The sequence below is a fragment of the Solanum verrucosum genome, unplaced genomic scaffold (assembly GCF_900185275.1).
Source record: "Solanum verrucosum unplaced genomic scaffold, falcon-dt-bn FXZP01000212.1, whole genome shotgun sequence".
Lineage (NCBI taxonomy): Eukaryota > Viridiplantae > Streptophyta > Magnoliopsida > Solanales > Solanaceae > Solanum > Solanum verrucosum.
In genome coordinates this window covers 351,741-377,090 of record NW_026020038.1, presented here as the reverse complement: position 1 = coordinate 377,090, position 25,350 = coordinate 351,741, and the positions used below count along the sequence as shown (strand labels likewise).

Genomic DNA, 25,350 nt, shown 5'->3' with positions numbered 1-25,350 from the left:
CTTGAATAACAATATCAAGTTCAAGGAGGTCCCAAAGTAGTATGCTAACAATTTAGGGTGGACTATATAATAATCTCATGGACAAAATGCAGGTTTATTTTATACAACATTTGGTTGGAGGTATTAGGCAGTCGTGGGATTATTTATCCCACCATTTATACCTTAGTGATAGATAAGTTATTTGTTATCCCATATATATAGTGGAATAGCTTATCCCCGAATTAATAATCCTGGGATAACTTGTTCCGAACCAAACAATCCCCAAGTGAAATTGCACAATTGGCCCAAGGACAAACAAGATTCAGGCTTCAAGAAAGGTGGGGGTGAGGTACTTTCCTCGGCATACGGAAAGAAAATCCAGGATGATGGCTTTCAAAAGACGAGTAAGGGACGGGGAGAGGGTGACTGAAAAGGAGGCTCGACCTCTTTTTTTTTTCTCCTTTCAAACAAAGAAAAGTGGTTGAAGTTTTTCTATTTGGAATCGTGTTAGGCCTAATTCCTGGATTCTTTCTCTCGTCTTACTACTGTTTATCTTAAAATATCTAAAGAAGTCTTTATGGTTTGAAGCAGTGTTAACCTAGGTTTACCTGATTAATAGGGATGCTTTCCGTGGTAGTGAAAGGGACCTGTACAAGTGTGTTCATAAATCATGAACTAGTCATGATTATTATATTTAAAAGTAGATTCATAACATGTAAGATGGAATATTTTTTTGGATTTTCTATCTCAAATGTGACAACCTAAGGGATGATTTATCTTCATCATTATTAGGAATTTAAAATGCATACCAGAATCAAATCACACAAAAAGAACGTGTTCAATATTCAGCAAAAGAAATGTAAATTACACCCATTTCAGAATAACAGGGTAACAAAGTAATCGTAACTAATTCAAATAAAAAAGACAAGCAATCTTCTCAATAATCCCAGACACTAAGATCACAAGATAAATTAAGCAGGGCATACCGACAGATTATGCACTAAAACATTTTTAACATCCTGCATTTCCAATTCTGCCTGCAGAGAAAGCAAGAAAATCTATGTTGTAATGATTCATCAAGAAATTAAGACACATTTTAGGAGAATGAAGGCTATCTCAGCATGCAACTCTTCCAATTGCAGATTTAACGCTTCGTGAAATGTGGACAAAATTCTTATATAACAAAGTTGTATCTTATGATTTCTAGATTAATGGAATCCCACTTCTCTATAGAAGTGCAGCTGTAAAGGAAAATAATATTAAGATGTTATATGTATCTGTTCTAGTCTGTGATTTTTGTTGTCCTTAACTAGTCATGAGTTATCGATATCCTTCCAATCATTCAACATTAGGGCGCCATGTCCAAGCATGTAATGAAAACTTTCAGATTACAGGAAAACTAGATCATACTGGGACTTCAGAATTAGAAAAATCAATGTCTCTTAATATCAAACAAACGTTGAATGATTCCAGTGGTCGACAACCAACAACATAACCCAGGGTAATCCCACAAGTGGGGTTTACGGAGGGTAGGAAGTACGCAGACCTTACCCCTACCTTTGTGGGGTAGAGAAGTTGTTTCTGATAGCCCTCGGCAGTGGCGGAGGCAGGAATTCTATCAAGGGGGTTCAAATAAAACATAGGCGAAATCCTGAACCCCATAAACCATTGAGCTACTCTTTTGACATATGCTCAGGGGGTTCAATTTTAACTATATACACGTACACAAAAAAATTGATCTTATATATATAGTGTAATTTTTTTTCCGAGGGGGGTCGGATGACCCCCTGGACACACTCTACATCCGTCACTGGCCCTCGGCACAACAACGCATGGTGTTCAACAACCAACAGGGGGAAATGTTGGACGGAGTACGTTGAATTGTGTGCCTCGTGTAAATGATTCAGCATAGAGTTCAACAAACACCAAGGGAGAAGGGGGAGGGAGTATGTTTTAATTGTTAGACCATCTCCAACCCACCTCTATTTTTCTATTCTCTATTTTTAGAGAGTAAAATAGAGAATGAGTTCTCCAACCCCTCTTTAATTCACTCTCTATCATCCATTTATAGAGAGGTGAATAGTAGTTCTCCAAATTTATTCACACTTTCTATTTCACTTTTTCATTATTATTATTATTTTGTAATTAACATATTATTTTTTATATCAGGTCATTAATTAAATATCTAATATTCGTAATTCTTTTTAAATGTAATATAATATTTAAAAAAATATATTATTTAATGTATACTACTTTCATCCCGAATTAATAATACTTCAATTTGTTTTTAATTTTCATCACTTTAATATAATTTGATTCTATTATTAATTTTCACTATAAAGAATGCACAAAATTAAAATGATAAAATGAAACTTTTAATTTAAAAATACAATACATAACTTAATAATTTAAATACAAGATAACGATATAATGCATAACATAATAATTTTATCACAACAATAATTTAGTAATCGAGTAGGTCGTTTCTAGATTTAACAAGAAATTATGGACAAAAGTGCTCATTTTGAACTCCGTAATGCAGTAATAGATTATTTATGGGAGAAACGTAATAATCTTGAAAGTTGAGTATTTATGTAATGTTTTCATAATTGTATTTCATTAATGATTTCACTTTTATTTGAATTGTCCATTAATTTGTATATTATATAATATTTGCTTGGAATTTATGTTATTTAGAAGTTTAGATTAAATTATAATTTTATATTAAATAAAGAATTTGAAAAAATAAAATTTTATATCACATGAAAATTATATAAAGTGATTATTTGGAAAGAAGAAAGGAAGGATTTATATTATGAAATAAGAAAATAAGAATGAAATAGAAATAATAATATAATATGGAGGAGAGAGAAGAAGATTCTTTTTAGATAGTATAACAGAGAATTGGATTGGAGTTGGTTGTTTGAAAAAAATAGAGAACTCTATATTTGGAGTGTAAAATAGAGAATAGGGTTGGAGATGCGAGAGGAGAAATTTCTTTATTTTTAGTTCTGTAACACGTCCTCTTATGAACGGGCCAAATTTTATTTTATTTTTTGCCCAAGCACATGGATATATTTTGCTGGTAGGTAGTGGTGAGACTCGAATTCATGATGTCTGTCTATTCTAAAACAAAATTGAATTGTGTGAGCTCCTAATAAAAGCACAAACCATTAGAGAGAAAACATTTTTATTTATATATTTTAGGTCTGCAACCAGAGTACATGCCTACAATGATTTTGTTAAGTGCACCACACTGCGCTTAGTTGCTCCGTATGCTGCAAACCTGAAGATCGAAAAGGAAACAAGACACATCACTGAGAAAGACTGCGAGAGGGGCAACAAGTGAGACTAGGTGGCATTAACCTCACTAGTGACCTCCTGTATGAACTTGATAGAAATGCACTCCCCAAAATTTAAAGATCTACAAGAGATTTCAAACTCAGAAGGATCAAATCTGAAACAAACAGAAGGGGCACATTTGAAAAGGAAAAACAGAAAACTGGAGCAACCAAAACAGAGAACAAATGAAGAAACGATCAGGGGCATGTCGATAATAGTTTAATACTCTAGCATGACACACTACCAATTTAGTTTCAAAGTGTGTTCCTTGATATGTTAACGACACAACATCATGTAATAAACAAAGAAGCATGATAGACTAGGATTCTCTAGATGACATCACCTTGCTGTTAGATACTGCTGTAATATACTGGTAAACATTATAGCCACCAGTAATCATTTGCAGTCGCAACGTTTTACAATTGGTCAGAGGATGTTTGTGTAGCAGTACGAGGATGATCATGGAATTGGAGCAGCTAAGATACTTTGAGCAGCAGGATACAAAAGTCTAAGTTTGCTCGAGCAAACAACCAAATGCGTGCAATTAGTAAAGAATATTAAATTGCATAGATGATTATCGTTTTATCTTTCTTGTCTTATAGCCAAAGATGGAACTGAAACAAACTTGAAGTTCGTCTCCCATGAATTTAACAGTTTAACTTAGTGATGCTAGGGTGAGGGAGCTGAAAACATGAAACATACGCTTTTATTTTTTTTCCCAATTTCCATTGCACTCTCACCCAATTTCTGAAGTGAAACAAAAATATAACTTATGATTCCAATTTCTTCTGCAGTCCCTTTCTAGAAACTCTGTTAGTAGTCTTGCCTTTCTCTGTTTCTCTCTTCCCTACAGATCATGAAAATAAAGCTGCTAAAAAATTCTAATGAGATGCACAGAAGCAGGTCAAATTCCTAGCAAATCATAACACTATGGGTGTCAGAGGAGACAGGACAGCCCGGTCCCGGGTACTGTAAGGGGGATAGGGGACGAGGCAGGTTGGACGGTTGGTCCTTCCCGTCCAGTTTGTTTTTTTTTTTAAGAAAAGGTAACCGTTGGGAGTCATTGCCCAACAGCTACATTGACCCAAAAACCACTATTTCAGCCCTCCCCTCTCCCAAAACAGCCCCTCCCCCTTCCCCAAACTTTTATTTAAACTCCCATGTTTATTAAATTACATCTTGACCCTATTTCTAAACTATAAATACCCCTCCATTCTTCTTCATTTTCCGACAATTCTCTCATTCTTTCTCTCCAAATTTGCTAATTATTTAAGTGTTGTCAAGTTCTTTTTGTGAATTGTTTAATTATTTGGAGCAACTTTCAAGCTTCAACATTTAGTTACGGCTTATGGTTCAATTTTACCAACCACATCTAATGGTTCTGAGAAATACTCTTCTTCTACAGATTTTCCAGAACTTTCTTATCAACTGATTTATAACCTGCATTATGGTTGAACTTAATGAGTTTAAGGTCCAGTTATTAACTGACAAACTTGATGTTTCCACCAAGAGGTTGGTAAAGTTAACAAAGAACTCCTGCAGTTTGAGAGGAAATTCTTTTTTTTTTGATAAGGAAATTGCCAGTGCTACAGCGGACTGTTTTAAGTTCGAGAGGAAGTTCTTAGTTGATGATGAACCACTGTCAACAGGAAGCAATTTGCGCATCACCTGAGATATCCAAGTGACATTTCAAGATTGTTAGAATAGAAATAAGTATTTCCTACTTAGAATAGAAATAGGAATAGGAATAGTAATAGGAATAAGAATAGGAATCCTAGTTGGAAAAGGATTCCAATGTAGTGTCTATAAATAGGTTCTCAATGTAACTATTTAGATACACAATTCAATAATACTTTTTGTATATATTTCTCACATGGTATCAGAGCATTGGTGAGAACAAACAAGTCACCATATGTCTATGTCAATTTTCGGTGACTGTTGGGTCTGATTTTGTTATTCTTTTTTCTTTCTGTGGGTGTTGTGCGAAAACCAACACCACCACGAGGCTCGAAAAGCTCCCGTGACCAAACCCCAGCCAAAACCACCAGAAAACATCACCCCACGCGCCGATCGGAGGTGGTAGTTTCCGGCGATATCTGGCTCACACGCCGGCGCGTGAGGGCTTTTCTGATCATATTTTTTTGAGAATTTTTTTGACAGTTGGGGTCGTCCAGCCATTCCGACCAGGCCCATACTGTTTTTTACCAGATCCGATCGCCGGAATTAGGGTTCCGGCTATTTCCAGGCAGTTTTCGACGACTTTTCTTCGAGATTTGAATTTTCCGACAATCAGATCTCAATAATCAATTTTTTTTATTGTTTCCAAGACTAATTTAGCATAATGTCTTTTGGGTGTGATGTTTTTGGTTCTAAAAATATGGGGATTGGAAGTTCTAGCCCTATAATCACTTCAGAACTTTTATTGGGAAGTTCAAACTATTTATCTTGGGCTTCCTCGGTTGAGTTGTGGTGCAAGGGTCAAGGTGTCCAAGATCACTTAACGAACAAGGCTTATGTGGTAGATGTAAAGGCAAATACTAGTGAGGAACATGCAACAGCCGAAGCACAATGGGAGAAAGTAGATGCTCAATTATGTAGTCTCCTATGGCGTTCTATTGATTCTAAGTTGATGCCCTTGTTTCGCCCATTCCGATATTGTTTATTCACAATCTCTTCCAACTATTACTTTAGCCAATGGGATCCAAACAAAACCAAAAGGGGTTGGAAAAGCCAAACCCCTATCTTCTGTCACCCTAGACTCTGTTCTTTATGTCCCTGGTTCTCCTTTTAATCTAGCATCTGTTAGTCGTTTGATGAAAGCCCTACATTGTAGCATAACTTTTTTTGATGATTTTTTTCTCATGCAAGACCGCAGTACGGGACAGATGATTGGAACAGGACATGAATCACAAGGCCTTTACTATCTTACCTCTTCAAATTCCTTAGCAGCATGCTCCGTTACAGATTCCCCAGATCTAATTCACAAACATTTGGGACATCCGAGTCTATCCAAACTGCAAAAGATGGTGCCTAGTTTGTCTAGTTTATCCACATTAGATTGTGAGTCGTGTCAACTTGGGAAACACACTCGTGCTACCTTTTCTCGTAGTACTGAGGGTCGTTCAGAGTCTATTTTTTCATTAGTTCATTCTGATATTTGGGGTCCTAGTAGAGTCAGTTCCACCTTAGGATTTCATTATTTTGTTAGTTTCATTGATGATTATTCAAAATGTACTTGGGTTTTCTTAATGAAAGATCGTTCTGAGTTATTTTCTATTTTCAAAAGTTACTTTGCTGAAATACAAAATCAGTTTGGTGTTTCTATTCGTACTTTTCGTAGTGATAATGCCTTAGAATACTTATCCTCCCAATTTCAGGAGTTTATGACTTACCAAGGCATTATTCACCAGACTACTTGTCCATACACCCCTCAACAAAATGGTGTAGCTGAAAGAAAAAATCGGCATCTTATTGGGACCGCTCGTACTCTTCTCCTTGAATCCAATGTTCCACTGCGTTTTTGGGGAGATGCAGTTCTTACGTCTTGTTATTTGATAAATAGAATGCCCTCTTCTTCTATTCAGAATCAGGTTCCACATTCCATACTGTTTCCTCAGTCACATCTCTATCCTATCCCTCCTCGTGTCTTTGGGAGATCATGCTTTGTTCATAACTTAGCCCCAGGAAAAGATAAATTAGCTCCTCGTGCCCTCAAATGTGTCTTTCTTGGTTACTCTCGAGTCCAAAAGGGTATCGTTGTTATTCACATGATCTTCATCGATACCTTATGTCCGCTGATGTTACATTTTTTGAGTCTCAGCCTTACTATACATCTTCTGATCATCCTGATATCTCTATGGTCTTACCCATACCTCAGGTTTTACCTGTGCCAACCTTTAAGGAATCTACGGTTACTTCTACATCTCCAGTTGTAGTGCCACCACTACTAACTTATCATCGCCGTCCACGTCCAACCCTAGTCCCAGATGATTCATGTCATGCGTCGGACCCTGCTCCTACTGCGGACTTGCCTCCTCCTAGCCAACCGCTTGCACATCAAAAAGGTATACGATCCACTCGAAATACTAACCCACATTATACCTTCTTAAGTTATCATCGTCTATCATCACCCCATTATGCATTTGTGTCGTCTTTGTCCTCTATTTCCATTCCTAAGACTACAGGTGAAGCAATTTCTCATTCTAGATGGAGGAAGACTATGGTTGATGAGATGTCTGCTTTACATAAGAGTGGTACTTGGGAGCTTGTCTCCCTTCCTGCAGGTAAATCTACTGTTGGTTGTCGTTGGGTTTATGCAGTCAAAATTGGTCCAGACAGTCAGGTTGATCGACTTAAGGCTCGCCTTGTTGCCAAAGGGTATACTCAGATATTTGGGCTAAATTATAGTGACACTTTCGCTCCTGTGGCTAAAATTGCATCTGTTAGTCTTTTTCTATTTATGGCTGCGGTTCGTCATTGGCCTCTTTATCAGTTGGACATTAAGAATGCTTTTCTGCATGGTGATCTTGAGGAAGAAGTCTATATGGAGCAACCACCTGGTTTTGTTGCTCAGGGGGAGTCTAGTAGCCTTGTATGTCGATTGCGCAGGTCACTCTATGGTCTAAAACAGTCTCCTCGAGCTTGGTTCGAGAAGTTCAGCACAGTAATTTAGGAGTTTGGCATGACTCGTAGTGGAGATGATCACTCTGTGTTTTATCGGCATTCTGCACCAAGTCGATGTATCTATTTGGTTGTTTACGTTGATGATATTGTTATCACCGGTAATGATCAAGATGGTATCACCGATTTGAAGCAACATCTCTTTAAGCACTTCCAAACTAAAGACCTTGGCAGATTGAAGTATTTTCTAGGTATTAGGTTGCTCAGTCTAGATCAGGTGTTGTTATTTCTCAACGCAAGTATGCCTTAGACATTCTTGAGGAGACAGGAATGATAGGATGTAGACCTATTGACACTCCTATGGATCCGAATGTTAAAATCCTTCCAGGACAGGGGGAGCCACTTAGTAATCCTGAAAGGTATAAACGGCTTGTTGGAAAGTTGAATTATCTCACAGTGACTAGACCTGACATCTCTTTTCCTGTGAGTGTTGTAAGTCAGTTTATGACTTCCCCTTGTGATAGTCATTGGGAAGCAGTTGTTCGTATTCTACGATATATAAAGTCAGCTCCCGGTAAAGGACTACTCTTTGAGGATCAAGGCCATGAGCATATCATTGGATATACGGACGCTGATTGGGCAGGATCACCCTCTGACAGACGTTCGACATCCGGATATTGTGTTTTAGTAGGAGGTAATTTGGTGTCTTGGAAGAGTAAGAAACATAATGTGGTTGCTCGATCTAGTGCAAAATCACAGTATCGAGCAATGGCGACAGCAACTTGTGAGCTAGTTTGGATCAAACAGTTGCTGGGAGAACTAAAATTGGCAAAGTTGATCAGATGGAACTTGTGTGTGATAATCAAGCGGCTCTTCATATCGCATCAAATCCAGTGTTTCATTAAAAGACTAAGCACATTGAAATTGACTGCACTTTGTCAGAGAAAAGATACTCTCGGGAGATATAGTTACGAAATTTGTGAAGTCAAATGATCAGCTTGCAGATATCTTCACCAAGTCCCTCACATGTCCTCGTATTAATTACATCTGTAACAAGCTAGGTACATATGATTTGTATGCACCAGCTTGAGGGGGAGTGTTAGAATAGAAATAGGAATAGGAATAGGAATAGGAATAAGAATAGGAATCCTAGTTGGAAAAGGATTCCAATGTAGTGTCTATAAATAGGGTCTCAATGTAACTATTTAGATACACAATTCAATAATATTTTTTGTATATATTTCTCACAAAGATAATAGAGCAAAATGAGATACTTTTCTTGATAAGTTATTCACTTCTCAAATCTCCCTCATGAAAATGTTCTTGCACTTGGCCCCACCTCTTCTAATACAATATGCAGAAGTTGAGTGCCACTGATAAAGGACTAAAGATACCTGGGGGTTGGTCTTCCATCTGAGCCAGCCCCATCAATATTAAAAATATGACCTCCTCGAGGCTGATTCTGCATCAAGTTTATAGCCTACAATAATAAATGTTAGCAAACAGAGGCAACCAACAAAGAGGAATGAACAACCTAGCAATGCTTTTACCTCACGACAACATATCATCAAACCAAGAGTATTTGTAGTGACAACTTGACTGCACACAAATCGAATTCATGAAAAACATCAATAAACAAAGACAGGACCTAAGTCAAATGCAAAAGAGCTCACATTAAATCTTCATCAGAAGCTTCTGCCAGGGGTTTGAAGCTATACGCATTCGATCCTGCATTATTGATCTGCTTCATTCTCAAGAATTTGTGAGAAACCAACAAAAATTAGAATATCAACATTTCAACATTATAGTTTCTCAATGACTGAAACAAAAATACAAGAATTACCACCTTGTGGTGGAGTGATAAAACAACACTTATATCACACTTTAAAATACATGCACAAAGTTTTCCCATCTCATTTTTGCCAGATAATTGATGTGTTAGACTATCCAGATGGAAATCATTTGAACTATCAACATGCTAATATTTGGAGTTAATAGCTTAAATGGTCACCCAACTTACGGAAATAACTTACCAAATTCACTTTCCCTTTTTTCACATTCAGAAAAAAACAAACACCCATTTGGCATGCCATGTCATAATATAACCCCATTTTAAAAAATAAAGCCGTAAACAGCCTCTCTACCTCCAACCTCCGGGAGGTAGTGGTAAGGTCTGCATACATTCTACCCTCCCCAGACCTCACTTGTGAAATTTCACTGGGTATGTTGTTATTTTAAAAATAAAGTCTATTTAACACATGTACCTTATACACATTTAATCCACCCGATAAGAAAATGAGTCTACTTAAATGACATGAGAATGATCTAAACCCAGAACATCACTCAACACCCACAAACTTGGGCTCAAGTAACTTCACCTAAATACACAAAGTAACTACTACAGATTCAACACAAAGTATAATATGTCAAAATTAAATATTATGGACCTTTATAATTATAGGCACTAATTGATAAGTAGTAATTAAAATGGTAGCAAACATGTTACAATAAGTTACATATTACACTGATAACATAATGTTAAAAATTCAGAATGTTGTGTGTATATATATAACTTCAATGCAGAAAATATAAGACAACATACTCCCTTGCTTCTACTTAACCATTCTCTTTTGTTCCAAACCCTCATCTCCATTCCTTTAGCCTTCAGTCTATTCTCCTAAATCTTCCCTACTCTTCAAAAAACAACACAAAATTGATGGACATGTATGCTAGAGAAATGCAGGATTTCATGAACATGGAATCCTTCTCCTAAATTTTCTTCATTCGTCCAGCACCAATAAAAGACAAAGCCATTATGATTTTTGGCAAAGAACTAGATGGTGCTCATGACTCCACCACTACAAAGGGACCTGTTATAAAGAAAATTTAACAGGGCTGTCAAATTCTCTTTGCATGTGTACAGTAATGTGGAATGATTTAGTTGAGTGAAATTTACTTGAACTCAAGTTTATGGGTGTTGATTGATGTTCTGGGTTTAGAAGATCATTTTCGTGTCATTTAAGCAGACCCATTTGTTAGGGTCAGGTTTTAATGATGATTTAATGTATGCAGGAATATTATGGAAAGTCTAAGCTATTAATTACTCAAGATTTCCAAGGCATTAATCAAAGGCAGATCTTGGATGACTTCCAAGGAAAGAACCAAGACTCGCGTAGAACACATGGAAGCAGTATCAAGTACTAATCAAGACCCAGTGAAATTATAGAAGCAGTACCAAAAGGGATATTTGGAAGATTAGTAAAAATACTACAACAACAGCCTCTTGGAATGAGTTGTCCCTTATTCTTGGAAAGGAAATCAATTTCCCTTTCCAAGGATCAAATCCTTAGGGTTGCCCTCTCTGCTAAGGAACCAACAGTCCTCATCAAAGTCTTCTATATAATCAATCATTGAAGACCAAAGACTAACATACATTTGTCTAAAGCCTCCTCAAAGTCCCTTGTTCTACACTTCTACTCATAACAAGCATTGTAATTCTTGAATGGTTTACTGTGTAATCAAAACAGAGAAGAGAGGAAAAATATAGTTGGTGAGGCATTGTATCAAGAGAGAAAAAGATCAAGTGTAGACTAGGAACTACACCTTGAGGTGACTTGTACTCATCGACTATTCAAAGTACTTGCATAGAAAATCCCTTGCAACCCAAGGGGACTGGATTAAAATCCACATTGGATCCCAACTGGTATAAAAATACCCGGTGTCATTTACTTATTGTTTTATAACTTGCGTCATCATTTAATTGCACAGTCGTTACAGTTGAAGCTTTATTTCAAGAGGGAACCTCTCAGACAAGGCCTCCCTACTTCAATGGGAAGCACTTCTCACACTAGAAGGTCAGAATGGAAACCTACATCAAGTCATATGATGTAATGGTCTGGAGGGTGATCAAATTGGGAGACATTCCCATACCTACAACTAAGAGTGATGATAAGGAATTTGGAAGCAAGGAAAAAACAACAGAAATTGAAGGAGCAATTGATCTATCAAAATTGGCTGACAAACAGCACAACTGGAAGTTATTCAGGTAAACTCTTAAGAAATATTTACTATATAATGCAATCAGTGGTGAAGAATATGAAAAGATCTCAAGAGGTGAAACTGCTAAAGAAATATGGGATAACCTAGAAGTAACCTATGAAGGAAATGGCAAATCAAGCAGACTATAGTCAGCCTTCTAGTTTATGAGTATTATTCCAAATAAATGAAGGAGAGACTATTGAGGGAATGTTCTCCCGGCTGAGTAAATTCATTGGGGAACTAAAAGACTCTGGAAAACCTATCCTACTTGTTAAATTAGGTATTAGGTCTTCGGCCTAACTCTCACCTCAAAAGCTAGCTCAAAGGGAGGAGGAGGATTTCCCAAGCCTTATAAGGAGTACACCCATCTCATTAACCACCATGTGAAACTTTTGTCATTCTTTAACACCCCACCTCATGCCCAGTGCTTAACATCTGGTGCCTGGGCAACTTTTAATTTTAGGGGCTCAACAGTGGGTGAGATGGGTCCGCTCTGATACCAAGTTAAATTAGGTCTTGGACCCTAACTCACACCCCAAAAGCTAGCTCAAACGGAGGAGGATTACCCAAACCTTATCAAGAGTACACCCGTCTCATTAAGCACCAATGTGAAACTTTTGTCATTCTTTAACACTACTATCGATCACACAAGGAAGGTACTCAAAAGCCTACCACCTCAATGGCATGCCAAAGATGTTGCTCTGGAAAGCATTAACCTCAAACAACACCCCTTATCTAAGAGGAGACTTGATAATTGAATGACTTTGTTGTCCCAAAATAATAAGTGACTTTGGTAGGTCATATCCATAAGTTGGGTGAGGAATTAACTCTAATATTTATCAAGGCTTTGCAGCAGTTCAAACAACTAAATTTATGGATTAAGTACCAACACCAATTCTTGAACAAATTGTGAAATGAAAGGATAAAAGAAAACATTTACAATCAAATAAGAAAGGGAATTGGACATCTGATACAAAGAACATTGAGAGTGTTCGTGGCCTTATCATCTTAAGCAAATTGAGGGTCCAGATTAAATACCCATATGTCGATGTATTTAAGCTTTTCCTTCGCAAAGGCAACTAAGTTCTTCACGTCATCTCCCTCTCTAACATCACACTTGGTTCCCTGCATAGGGATCTGAATCAAGCATGTGAAGACTAAAATAATACTTAAGCTAATCATGTAAAAGAAAGGCCATAACACCTGAAAGGACCAGTAAGTATATTTACAGACCTTTCGTTTACTTTAAAGACATAATAACATATAATTCTAAACTACATATTAGACAGAATATGGCACATCTTCAGCTTACCGAGGAGGCAAGGACATGACCTTAGATAGGAGGGTATGGAGGTCATGGATAGAAGGTAAGTAGGTATAGTTGGGAGTTGTCTTATTACTAGCCCATTCATGTATTTTTCTGGGTGGAAGTGTAGAGCTCCGTGCCGGTCGTAGTATTAGCATATTCATAAAGTCTTCGGTTTTTGGTATCCGAGATCATCTGTGGTTTACTATGTTTATGTAACCGCAACTTGTTATTATTATGGCTCCTTGCATATATGCTCCGCACTGCTTTGCTATTAACTCTCAATTTTATTATAATTAGTGTTTTATTTGCTTGAGCCAAAGGTCTTACAGAAACAGTCTCTCTACCTCGGAGAGTTAGTGGTAAGGCCTGCATACATTCTACCCTCCCAGACCCCACTTTGTGGGATTTCACTGAGTTTGTTGTTATTGTTGTTGTTGTTTACTTTACAACCTTCCTTTCAACAGAACATGATTCAGGAAATCAAAAGTTCAAGTCAATTGGTGGGCATGAAGCCCTAAGGTATGTTAGTCATTAGCGAAATAAAGTACTCATCAATCATCATAGAACCAACAGATTGAAGACGAAACTAGTGATGAGTACACAGAAAGAATCAAAGAATGACTAAAGGTCTATAAGAAATGAACTGAACATGGAGGTACCCACACATGCTGCTTCCCTGTTTCAACTCTTAACCTGTCGAGAGCAGATACAACTCTTTCATCTGTCAAAAAAAAAAATGGTCAACACTAAAGATATAATTACACTTAATTCTAAACTACATATTCCATAGAAACTTGTTTCTTTTCCATTCAAGGGTAGGGAGATGAAGAGCTAACATAAAGATAGTGTGAGCTTTAAAGCAGTAAAATAAAAAAGAGAATGAGAACACATCCCCATGATTTACAAGATAACAAATGGAAAAGAGAAAATATCACTGTATCAAGGTATCATGCAAAATCATCAGTCTTATGTTATTGCAATTATGGTAAGTTCAGGACTCGGATAAGATTCATCAAGGTACGGGAGCAGCAATTATTGATATATGACTCCATAAAGATCAAACTGGATCATGAATATGCCATCCCTCCCAATTTTCAATTCAAACTTCAGCAGATTCTCCTCCTTCCTTTGTTTTCTAACTTCAGCAAGCTCTGTTCCTTTCAACCCATATTATCTCCAATTAAGTAGCCAGATTCCCATTTGCTCTATTTTAATAAAATTGCATCCATTGCTTTTCACTATTTCCTTAATTTGCATGTGTGGCACTTAAAGTCTCTAGAGATCACTGACCCAATGCCTGCAACTTTTTTTTTCTTTCCACAAGCTGTAGCTTCTTAGTGTAACATTCCGAAAGTGACCATTGTCATCCTTAACAGAAGTGGATAAAAATATGGGATTAAACATTCATATTTAGCTACTCAAAAGTAAAATTTCTCCAACTACTCTGTTTACCCCTTACGCTAGCGTGCAGGTACAAATTCACTAAGGCCATATACACATATTGGTTTCCGATCTTCTTCTTCTATTTGATGGGAAGGAAAACTACAACAAGCTGATTCCAATAATAACCATAGAGCAGTGCAAACTGTCAACAAAATGATCCCAACATCCAAGTTATACTGACTACTGAGCCTTTTACAATTTCATTTTCTTTCTTATAGTATTGTGGCAACCAAAAGGAACTAACTATAAAGTAGTTAGTGTTCATCTGTTCCCATCATATCTCTTGCTTTGTGAATATGGAGAACAATGAAATATCTTTGATTGCATAGTACACTCGAGTTGGATCACTGTAGCAATTGGACATCACACGCCTACATCATATGATTTCCTTGATTTTTTTTACAATACGGTGATGTATGAATCAGTTTAATGTGCCTTGACTATTCCACTGAGTACTTGCTACCTCCAATCAGTATAGCTATTCGGTAATTCTGTCCATCAAGGCTTATGCAGATGGGAAGTAATTACCTTTACCCTCCTTTTCAAGTTATGTGTCTTAATTTGACTAAGCACAAAGTTCAGAAAAATAAGGGAGACTTTTAAATTTTGTGGTCTTAAACTAAACATGTATATTGTACCAAAATGCTCTTTGAATCTTGTGGTAGGGATGTTATAATTAAAGAGAGTACTAAACATAGAATGTGGCTTCTCTTAAAAAAAAAAAAAAACTAAAACAAAAAGTAGGATACATAATAAAAAATTGAGAAAAAAGGACACAGATACATAAGGAGCAATGTTTTTGTCTCTGTTGGATTTAAACCCTATTCTCTGAGGTTTCTATCTGCCTCATTGACCATTAGGTCATACTCTTGAGTGCAAAATGATTTCCTTGATTATGATGGCGCCATTAGAGGCCATTGTAGGTTTAACAATGATCTACCAGATTATGGAGATATATCAGTATTTAATTGAGTAATACATTGACGATCAATCTATACTAATACAGAAATGGAAACCTCAAACCAAAATGTAAAGAGATCGAAACATCCCTCTAAAGTTGATGGACTTTATACCCCTTCAAAAATCAAATTATCCAACAATATTAATGTAAAAAGGAATAAGACCAAGAGATTTCTGTAGGAATTCTAAAGGTTACATGGAAATTCTCAAAAGGACAAATAATGATGCATGTATCTAAAATCTACATCTATTATACTTCTCAAAAATCTCAAGCATAAATAATGTTTTCTGATGAACTACATTATATTTCTTTATGAAACAATAATTTTAAAAAGAATACCTCAAACATTAGGAATAGACAAGTTCCTTAAACTCAAACTTAAAGAAAAATCATTCTCCACGTCTAAAACGTGAATTCAGATTAAATTGACTAGTATTTTGAGAATAATATAATTTTGAGTATAAGTGAGTTTTTTCCCCAAATAGGGATTAAATAGACAATTATAAATTTGAGAGGACATATTGTAACACAATTATTTCGGTAAAAATCTAAAAAAGGAGTTCACACAAGCCATTTTAAGAAGGTGCTAGATATTGTTCCATCTTCCTATAACTGTGAACATTTAAGCTTGAATTTTGAAGTTGTTTCTGTTAGAATAGAATAGGTATACACAATCCTACACAAAATAAGAATGGTTTATAGCGTCTATAAACAGGGTTCTCTATGTAATAATCAGAATGCAATTCAATAATATTATTTTCATATATTTCTCACATGGTTCATAGCAATTGTGAGAAAAAAAAATATATCGCTGCAAAATCAGCTATCTGTGCAGTTTTTTCCAGTAACCTAAATGGCTGTCTGGGTAATTAATATTTTCCGTCCCAAATTTTCAAAAATCAACACCACCACTAGGTGCGGAACTTCCCAGCGAGCAAACCCCAGTCATACTCACCAAAAACAAGTGCCACACGCGCCGCTGGAAGAATTTCTCCAGCAAGTTGTCAAATCCACGCGCCAGCGCATGCTCCCTATTCCGGCCGGTTTTTTTGAAAAAAAATTTTCTACCTGGGTCGCCTCTTCATTCTGAGGCTGCCCATATATTTTTTTCCTGATTCCGACCAATATTTGGCGATTTGATTCACTTTTTCAGCAACAACCTTTTCTTTTCCAGATTTCGAACAAAAAATATAAAATAAAAAAATCCAGATTCTGGCAACTCATTACAGATTATTTTTTATTTTTTTCGGCTGCTTATTCTAATTTCACAACATGTCTTTCAGGATTGATACTTTTGGCTCCCAGAATATAAGAATTGGAAGTTCAAGCCCTATGATCACTTTAGAACCGTTAATGGGAAGCTCAAACTATTTAGCTTGGGCTTCCATGGTTGAGTTGTGGTGCAAGGGTCAAGGTGTCCAAGATCACTTAACGAACATTGCTTCTGTGGTAGATGAAAAGGCAAAGGCTAGTGTGGAAGATGCAAAAGCCAAAGCACAATGGGAGAAGGTTTATGCTCAATTATGTAGCCTCCTATGGCGATCTATTGATTCCAAGTTGATGCCCTTGTTTCGTCCATTCCAAACATGTTATTCAGTTTGGGAAAAGGCTCGTGCCTTATACACTAATGACATATCTCGACTCTATGATGTGATATCTCATATGCCCAACCTAAAGAAACAAAATTAGGTATGTCCATTTATTTGGGACAAGTACAGGTAGTCATGGAGGAATTTGAAACATTGATGCCAGACACTACGAATGTGCAAAAACAACAAGAGCACAGGCAAACGTTGTTTCTAGTTCTTACACTTGTTGGACTTCCAATTGACCATTATTCAGTGCGTGATTATACTTTAGCTAGTCCTACAATTCCTACGATTGATGAATTATTCTCTCGTCTACTTCGTCTTACTGCGCCTCCCAGCCACAAAGTAGTTTCATCACCGACCATTACTCCTCTGCTCTCGCCTCTCAAACCATAGACAAACGAGCCTATCAATCTATGGAGAATCGAAGAGGAGGAGGTCGTTTTGGAAAACCTCGATCCAAGTGTAGTTATTGTCATAAGTCTAGACACACTCGTGACATATGTCATATTTTGCATGGTCCACCACCTTATTATGATCTTGTTGCTCTAAAGGAATATAATGAGCTCCTTCGTAATCGTGCAAGTAAGAAGACATCTCGACAAGAAGTATTCATTGCTCTGCTTGATCGACCATCCCATAATGCTCATATTGCTCAAACAAAATATGATGAGTTCCTTCAATATCGAGCAAGTAAGCAAACGTCTCCACAAGTAGCTTCGGTTGTTCAACATGATGTTGTTGTTGAGGGTAATTCTTTTACTTGTGTTTCACGTCTAATACTCATGGATCATGAGTCATGGATCATGAGTCATGGACTCAATCGCTTCTGATCATATTTCTGGTAACAAATCACTTATGTCGGATATTGTTTATTCACAATATCTTCCTGTTATTACTTTAGCCAATGGGATCCAAACAAAACCAAAAGGGGTTGGAAAAACCCCTATCTTCTATCATTCTAGACTCTGTTCTTTATTCCCCTGGTTCTCCCTTTAATCAAGCATATGTTAGTTGTTTGACACGTTCCCTACGTTGTGACATAACCTTCTTTGATGATATTTTTCTCTTGTAGGACCGCAGTACGGGATAGATGATTGGCACATGACATGAATCACATGGCCTTTACTATCTTAACTCTTCAAATTCCTTCACAGCATGCTCCGTTACATATCATCTGGACCTCATTCACAAACATTTGGGACATCCGAGTCTATGCAAACTCTAGCAGATGGTGCCTAGTTTATCTAGTTTATTCAGATTAGATTGTGAGTCGTGTCAACTTGGGAAACACAGTCGTGCCACATTTTCACATGGTACTAAGGGTCATTCAAAGTCTATTTTTTCATTAGTTCATTATGACATTTGGGGTCCTAGTAAAGTAAATTCCACCTTAGGATTTCATTATTTTGTTAGTTTCATTGAAGATTATTTGAGATGCACTAGGGTTTTCTTAATGAAAGATTGTTATGAGTTATTTTCTATATTCAAAAGTTTCTTTGCTGAAATACAGAATTTGTTTGGTGTTTCTATTTGTACTTTTCGTAGTGATAATGCCTTAGAATACTTATCATCCCAGTTTCAGGAGTTTATGTCTAAGCAAGGAATTATTCACCAAACATCTTGTCCATACACTCCTCAGCAAAAAATAGGCATCTTATTGAGACTACTCGCACTCTCCTCATTGAATCCCATGTTCCGCTGCGTTTTTGGGGCAATGTAGTGCTTTCATCTTGTTATATAATTAATATAATGCCCTCATGTTCTATTCAGAATCGGGTTCCACATTCCATATTGTACCATCAGTCACATCTATATTTTATCCCTCCTCTTGTCTTTGGGAGCACATGCTTTGTTCATCACTTATCCCAGGAAAAGATATATTAGCCCCTCGTGCTCTTAAATGTGTCTTTCTTAGTTGCTCTCGGGTTCAAAAATTGTATCGTTGCTATTCACATAGTCTCTACCGATGTAATATTCTTTGAATCTCAACCTTACTACACATATTCTAATCATCCTAATGTCTATAAGGTCTTACCCATACCTCAAGTTTTGCCTGTACCGACTTTTGAGGAACCTACGGTTACTTCTCCATCTCCTATTGTAGTGCCACCACTCCTGACTTATCATCGTCATCCACGTCGAGTAATAGTCCCAAATGACTCATGTCATGCGCCAAACCCTGCTCCCACTGCGGCCTTGCCTCCTGCTAGCCAATCGGTTACTCTTCAAAAAAGTATACGATCTATTCGAAATACTAACCCACATTATACTTTCTTAAGTTATAATCGTTTATCTTCACCCCATTATGCATTTGTATCATCTTTGTCCTCTATTTCCATTCCTAAGACTACAGGTCAAACACTTTCTCATTCTGGATGGAAGCAGACTATGATTGATGAGATGTCTGCTTACATTTGAGTGGTACTTGGAGCTTGTCTCCCTTCCTACAAGTAAACCTACTGTTGGATGTCGTTGGGTTTATGCGGTTAAAATTGGTCCGGATGGTCAAGTCGATTGGCTTAAGGCTCGCCTTGTTGCCAAAGGGTATACTCAAATATTTGGACTAGACTATAGTGACTTTTTCGCTCTTGTGGCCAAAATAGCATATGTTTGTCTTTCTCTATCTATGGTTGTCGTTCGTCATAGACCTCTTCATCAGTTGGACATTAAGAATGTTTTTCTGCATGGTGATCTTGAGGAAGAAGTCTATATAGAGCAACCACCTAGTTTTGTTACTCAGGGGGAGTCTAGTAGCCTTGTATGTCGATTGCGTTGGTCACTCTATGGTCTAAAACAGTCTCCCCGAGCTTGGTTTGGAAAGTTCAGCACAATAATTTAGGAGTTTGGCATGACTCGAAGTGGAGCTGATCACTCTGTGTTTTATCGGTATTTAGCACCAAATATGTGTATTTACTTGGTTGTTTACGTTGATGATATCGTTATCACCGCCAATGATCAATTTGGTACTGCTAATATGAAGCAGTATCTCTTTCAGCATTTCCAAGCTAAAGACCTCGACGGATTGAAGAATTTTCTAAGTATTGACATTGCTCATGCTAGATCAGGTATTGCTATTTTTCAATGCAAGTATGCTTTAGACATTCTTGAGGAGACAATATGATGGGATGTAAATCCATGGACACTCCTATGAATCCGAATGTTAAACTCCTTCCAGGACAGAGGGAGAAACTCAGTAATCCTGAAAGGTATAGACGGTTGGTTGGAAAGTTGAATTATCTCACGTTGACTAGACCGGACATCTCTTTTCCTATAAGTGTAGTAAGTCCGTGTATGACTTCTCCTTGTGATAGATTCAGATGTTGGTATTCTATATAAAGTCAGCTTCTGGTAAAGGACTACTCTTCGAGGATCAAGGTCATGAGCATAACACCATATATACAAATGTTGATTGGGCATGATCACCCTTTGATAGACGTTCTACATCAGGATATTGTGTTTTAGTAGGAGGTAATCTAGTGTCATGGAAGAGCAAGAAACAAAGTGTGGTTGCTCGATCCAGTGTAGAAGCAGAATATCGAGCAATGGTTGTAGCAACTTATGAGCTAGTTTGGATCAAACAGTTGCTGGGAGAACTCAAGTTTGGAGAAACCAGTCATATGGAACTTGTGTATGATAATCAAGCAGCCCTTCATATCGCATCAAATCAAGTGTTTCATGAGAGGACTAAGCACATTGAGATTGATTGTCACTTTGTCAGAGAAAAGATACTCTCAGGAGATATTGTTACCAAATTTGTGAAGTCAAACGATTGACTTGCAGATATCTTCACCATGTCCCTCACCGGTACTCGTTAATTACATTTGTAACAAGCTAGGTACATATAATGTGTATGCACCAGCTTGAGGGGGAGTATTAGAATAGAATAGGTATACACAATCCTACACATAATAGGAATAGTTTATAATCTCCTATTTGGTAAGGAATTGTATTATAGTGTCTATAAATAGGGTTCTCTATGTAATAATTAGAACATAATTCAATAATATTTTTTTCCTATATTTTTCACAGTTTCCTCAATGAAGTATAAAAACAATAGAAGGTCAAAAACATTGTGGGGAGCAATGTAAGTATCGGTTAACTCATTATATTACTCAAGTTAACACAACCCATATATTGAATTACAATAAGACATTCGAGGACTTTTGTGAAGCTCGATGCTTTTTCTGTATCGAGTTGATTAAAAAGGTTCACCATTTATCATTTTTAGGAACTTACATTTTCTTTAACTTTATTTCCTTTATCAATAATTACATCACTCTACAGACTTTGAGTCAAGGGTCTATCGAAAACGGCCTCTCTACCCCAACAAAGGTAGGGTAAGGTTTGCCTACATCATTCCCTCTCCAAACCCAGTTGTGGGATTACACTGGGTATGTTGTTGTTGTTGTTGTTGACACGGAGTAAGGGTGTTCCAAGAGACTAGTGAACATAAAAATATGCACTTAAGTAGTCGCATAAATTCTTAATTATAAAACAAATTGTAACACAGAGCTCAAAATAAAATCAGCAATACAATTTTCTCAGTCTTCAATCTTCATTGGGTCAAAGCTTTGAATTTCTTTTCTATTCGAAATGAATAATCAAGAGTGGTTGTCAGACAGTCTCACATTGCGATCGGTTTTTGGAGAGCTTTGCATGTCGTATTCCGTTTATTCTTTTTTTTAAAAATTGATAGGTCAATAAAAGTTCATTATTCATATTTAATCCTAATAGAACAAATATTTGTCTTCATTGTCAAGATCTAGGGATGGCTTTATGTTTTCTAGAAAAAATATCAAAAACATTTCTGGAGTCCAAGATAAGTTTGGGCACGACATCTTTCTAATAGGAAATCTTGGCAAAAACTACACTTTCTTTCGGTTTAGCAAGGGAAAGAACCCCAGACATTTAAACTAATGTTCAGTGATGACTTGGCAAAATCTCAACATCCCCCTCCCCCTCAGTGGCAGAGTTTGAATCTCAGCCTTGCATTTTGGGACAATTCGTCACCTATGATGTATCCAAACTCCTCCTATATAATCATGACTCTTGAACTATGGTACACCACTAATGGCACATCTATTGCCGTGATCCCACCATATATTCTGCATATTTCATTTTTACACAATTGACTACCTTTTTCACAAACTATAAAATAAAGCAAAAATATAGAGGAACTGAACAATGAGAAAACCAATAAGTCTATTGGTTAATGACATCATTGAAGTCAAAAGGTATTGTCACTTATGATATGAAATCACCTGATCTGGAGCAAATGAGGACATTATCACCTGCCTTGAGAAATTCTTTAGCTAATGCATAGCCTATTCCTGAAATAATAAAATAACGTCAATTCTAGACATCTGCAGTTAAGTATAAACAAAAATAGAACCAGTTGCATATTTTAGAGCGACTTGTTTTGTGTCCATGTAACCACTTTGTGAAACAAAGTAAGCAGATTGAAATATAATCCACGAGCACATGTTGTTAGCTACAAATATAATGGTTTTGCTAGAAGGTAAAGAATTCTATTAAAGTTGCCAAGTAACAGGAGATTGAACGTATTATATCCCTATCTAATACAAAGTCATATCTTCCAGTGATTACACAAAAAACATGGTTGAGTTTCAGCATACAAACACCCAGTCACTACACAAATGATCAAAATGAAAAAAAGGATGTGAAGAGAGTCATAATACATTAAAAGAACAATAAAATCGAGTTACAAAAAGGTTCACGTGACCACCTATGATATAAATAGGCGTTGGTGGCTGTTTCAACCATGAACCAAGAAATTAAACATTTTAATAACCAAACCGTTGCATTTTTTGAATTATTAGGGAAAAGGAGACATTAAAGGCCCTCAAAGGAACTACAAATCCAGATGCATGTTATAGCACTCCAGCTAAAGAAACTTGGCCTTCTTCAATATAAAGCTATAAAGTTTACTTAATTCACACCATCAACAATTAAGCTTCATCATTCCACCATGATAAATAAGGTTTGGCCCAGTGGTTTGGGCTTGGGACTTCTATGTTGAAGGTCTCAAGGTCGAAACACCTTGCCGAGTTGCCAGCAAAAGCAAGGAGTTTGCCTTCAGGGTCGAGCTTGTCGCACCGGGCTTGCCTAGTGCAATTTACCTCTCCTATGTGGTTTGCGAGCTATTGCATAGGAGCGGGGGTTTTACCTTGTGCGCACCCAAAGGGTAGCGGCTACGGGTTTCCCTTGTCATCAAAAAAAAAAAAAAGGTCTTCACTACTATGCAAACTATATTTCCCCTGCCATTTAGGTGATCCCTCATATTCTTTTGTTTCAGCGGAAGAAATTGCACGACCCTTGGGAACATCTTCAAAAACACAAGTGACAATGAACCAATATGAAGTTGCAAAAGGGAGACCAAGGAGTACGTCAAACATTAAGACTAGTCATGTTGTTTCAAACATTAAAAAACTAACACCTTCTAACATTAAACTTTTTCATGTTGTTGTATACTTCATATGACTAGTCAGAATATATATAAGACATCACCATTGTCCTAGTGAAATGTAGTTCAAACCGAGCCTTTAATAATCAACTTCAACTCAGAACATAAAAATGTTGGCAATAAGGTCATTATATCTGATTGTACACCATATTCAATCTTGTTTGACTTTTGGCAATGGTATTGACCCTTCTGGCCATACATTTTCAAGTTCGTCAGTAGCTTTTCACAAAGATAAGTTGCAAAAAGAGAAGTTAGAGATAAAATGAACATGTTTAACATCAACAGAACCCTAAACAAAGACCTAAGTACACTAAGACAGGGATCCGCAATCAAGACAAAATTATGATAACCCATTTGTACATTGAAAAATATTGAACTAACCTTTGGAACCACCTATAATTAAGACATTGTAAGGAGGAAGCATTGGGTCCTTTGTATTTGCGTGTGGAGAAGAAGCAGCCTTCACAACAGCAGCAGAGAAACGAAACGAATTGTATTTAGATATTAAGCAAAACCTGGCAATGGGAGATACAATAGGTAAAGGATGGTAAGAAGAGTTAAATTTTGTGGTTGAGAGAGAGCAGAGAGGTGATTTAGGAAAGGATTGAAGTGAAGCGGTGGTATTGGTAACACTCATTTCAGCCATTGGACAGGAGAACGAGGGAGTAGTGGGGAAGGCGATATGATAACAAATATAATTAGTATCGTATATGCTCTTTCCAATTCACTTTGTTATGCCCACACATATATGAGTTAGAGTCCGTTTGGATGGGCTTAAAAAAATAATTTTTAAGTTAAAAATAAAAAATCAAATTGAAACGATTTTTAAGTTAAAAATTAAAAAGTAGGGGAGACCTACTTTTGATTTCTGACTTATTTAAAGTCATTTTTTATATTTGTCAAACATTTTCAGAAGTCAAAAACTGACTTAAAAATAGGTTTTACCGACTTTTAAGTCAATCCAAACGGGCTCTTAGTGATGGTAATGGGTTGGTGTGGGGGCGGGTTGAGTTTAACCCGCCCCATTCCGCATAACATTTTTTCTCATTCTCAACCCCCCACCCCACATAGACACGCCTGCATGAACCGCCTCGCATGATTTTTTTAATTTTTTTTTCTAATTAAGTTTGATATTAAAAATAAAATTAATAAAAATAAATTTATTTTTTCATTAAGTTGTGTTTATTTAATAGATAATGATATAAAAAAAATATTTTTCAGAGGTCAATTGGGAAACAAGTAAGAAATTATATTATTTTTTATTAAATTATTTTCATTTACTATCTTGAATATTTTATTAGGTTTAAAGAAATTATATTAATAAATAATATTCTATCACTCTTATAACATGTAAAAAGTTAAAATAAATTTGAACCCGCATAGAATGACATATACCTACAACCCGCATTAGTTTTTAAAAAAACCAACTTTGACCCACCCCGCATCACTTCTGCCCCGCACAACCTTAAACCTGCACTGTCCCGCATAGCCTTAAACCCACCCCCACCCCCCACATCCGCCCTCCCCATTGACATCCCTAATATGAATAATATTACTTTGAGGGTTATTTATTGATTGATTT

The 25,350-nt window shown here is 36.7% G+C and overlaps 1 protein-coding gene across 1 annotated transcript in view; it reads right to left on the bottom strand.

The window, feature by feature from the left end:
- The window catches only part of LOC125821654 (chlorophyll(ide) b reductase NOL, chloroplastic), a 32,646-nt gene extending 8,212 nt beyond the window's left edge, over nt 1-24,434 (bottom strand). Inside the window, exons 1-9 of the mRNA XM_049501058.1 lie at nt 24,150-24,434; nt 22,546-22,614; nt 13,948-14,009; nt 13,018-13,104; nt 9,615-9,682; nt 9,492-9,540; nt 9,336-9,421; nt 3,204-3,265; nt 966-1,012 (exon numbers count right to left, since the gene is read on the bottom strand). Of these exons, the coding sequence (XP_049357015.1) occupies nt 3,208-3,265; nt 9,336-9,421; nt 9,492-9,540; nt 9,615-9,682; nt 13,018-13,104; nt 13,948-14,009; nt 22,546-22,614; nt 24,150-24,414 (744 nt within the window). The 5' untranslated portion in view covers nt 24,415-24,434 and the 3' untranslated portion in view covers nt 966-1,012; nt 3,204-3,207. The remainder of the gene's footprint in view (nt 1-965; nt 1,013-3,203; nt 3,266-9,335; nt 9,422-9,491; nt 9,541-9,614; nt 9,683-13,017; nt 13,105-13,947; nt 14,010-22,545; nt 22,615-24,149) is intronic.
- Nucleotides 24,435-25,350: the final 916 nt, after the last annotated feature.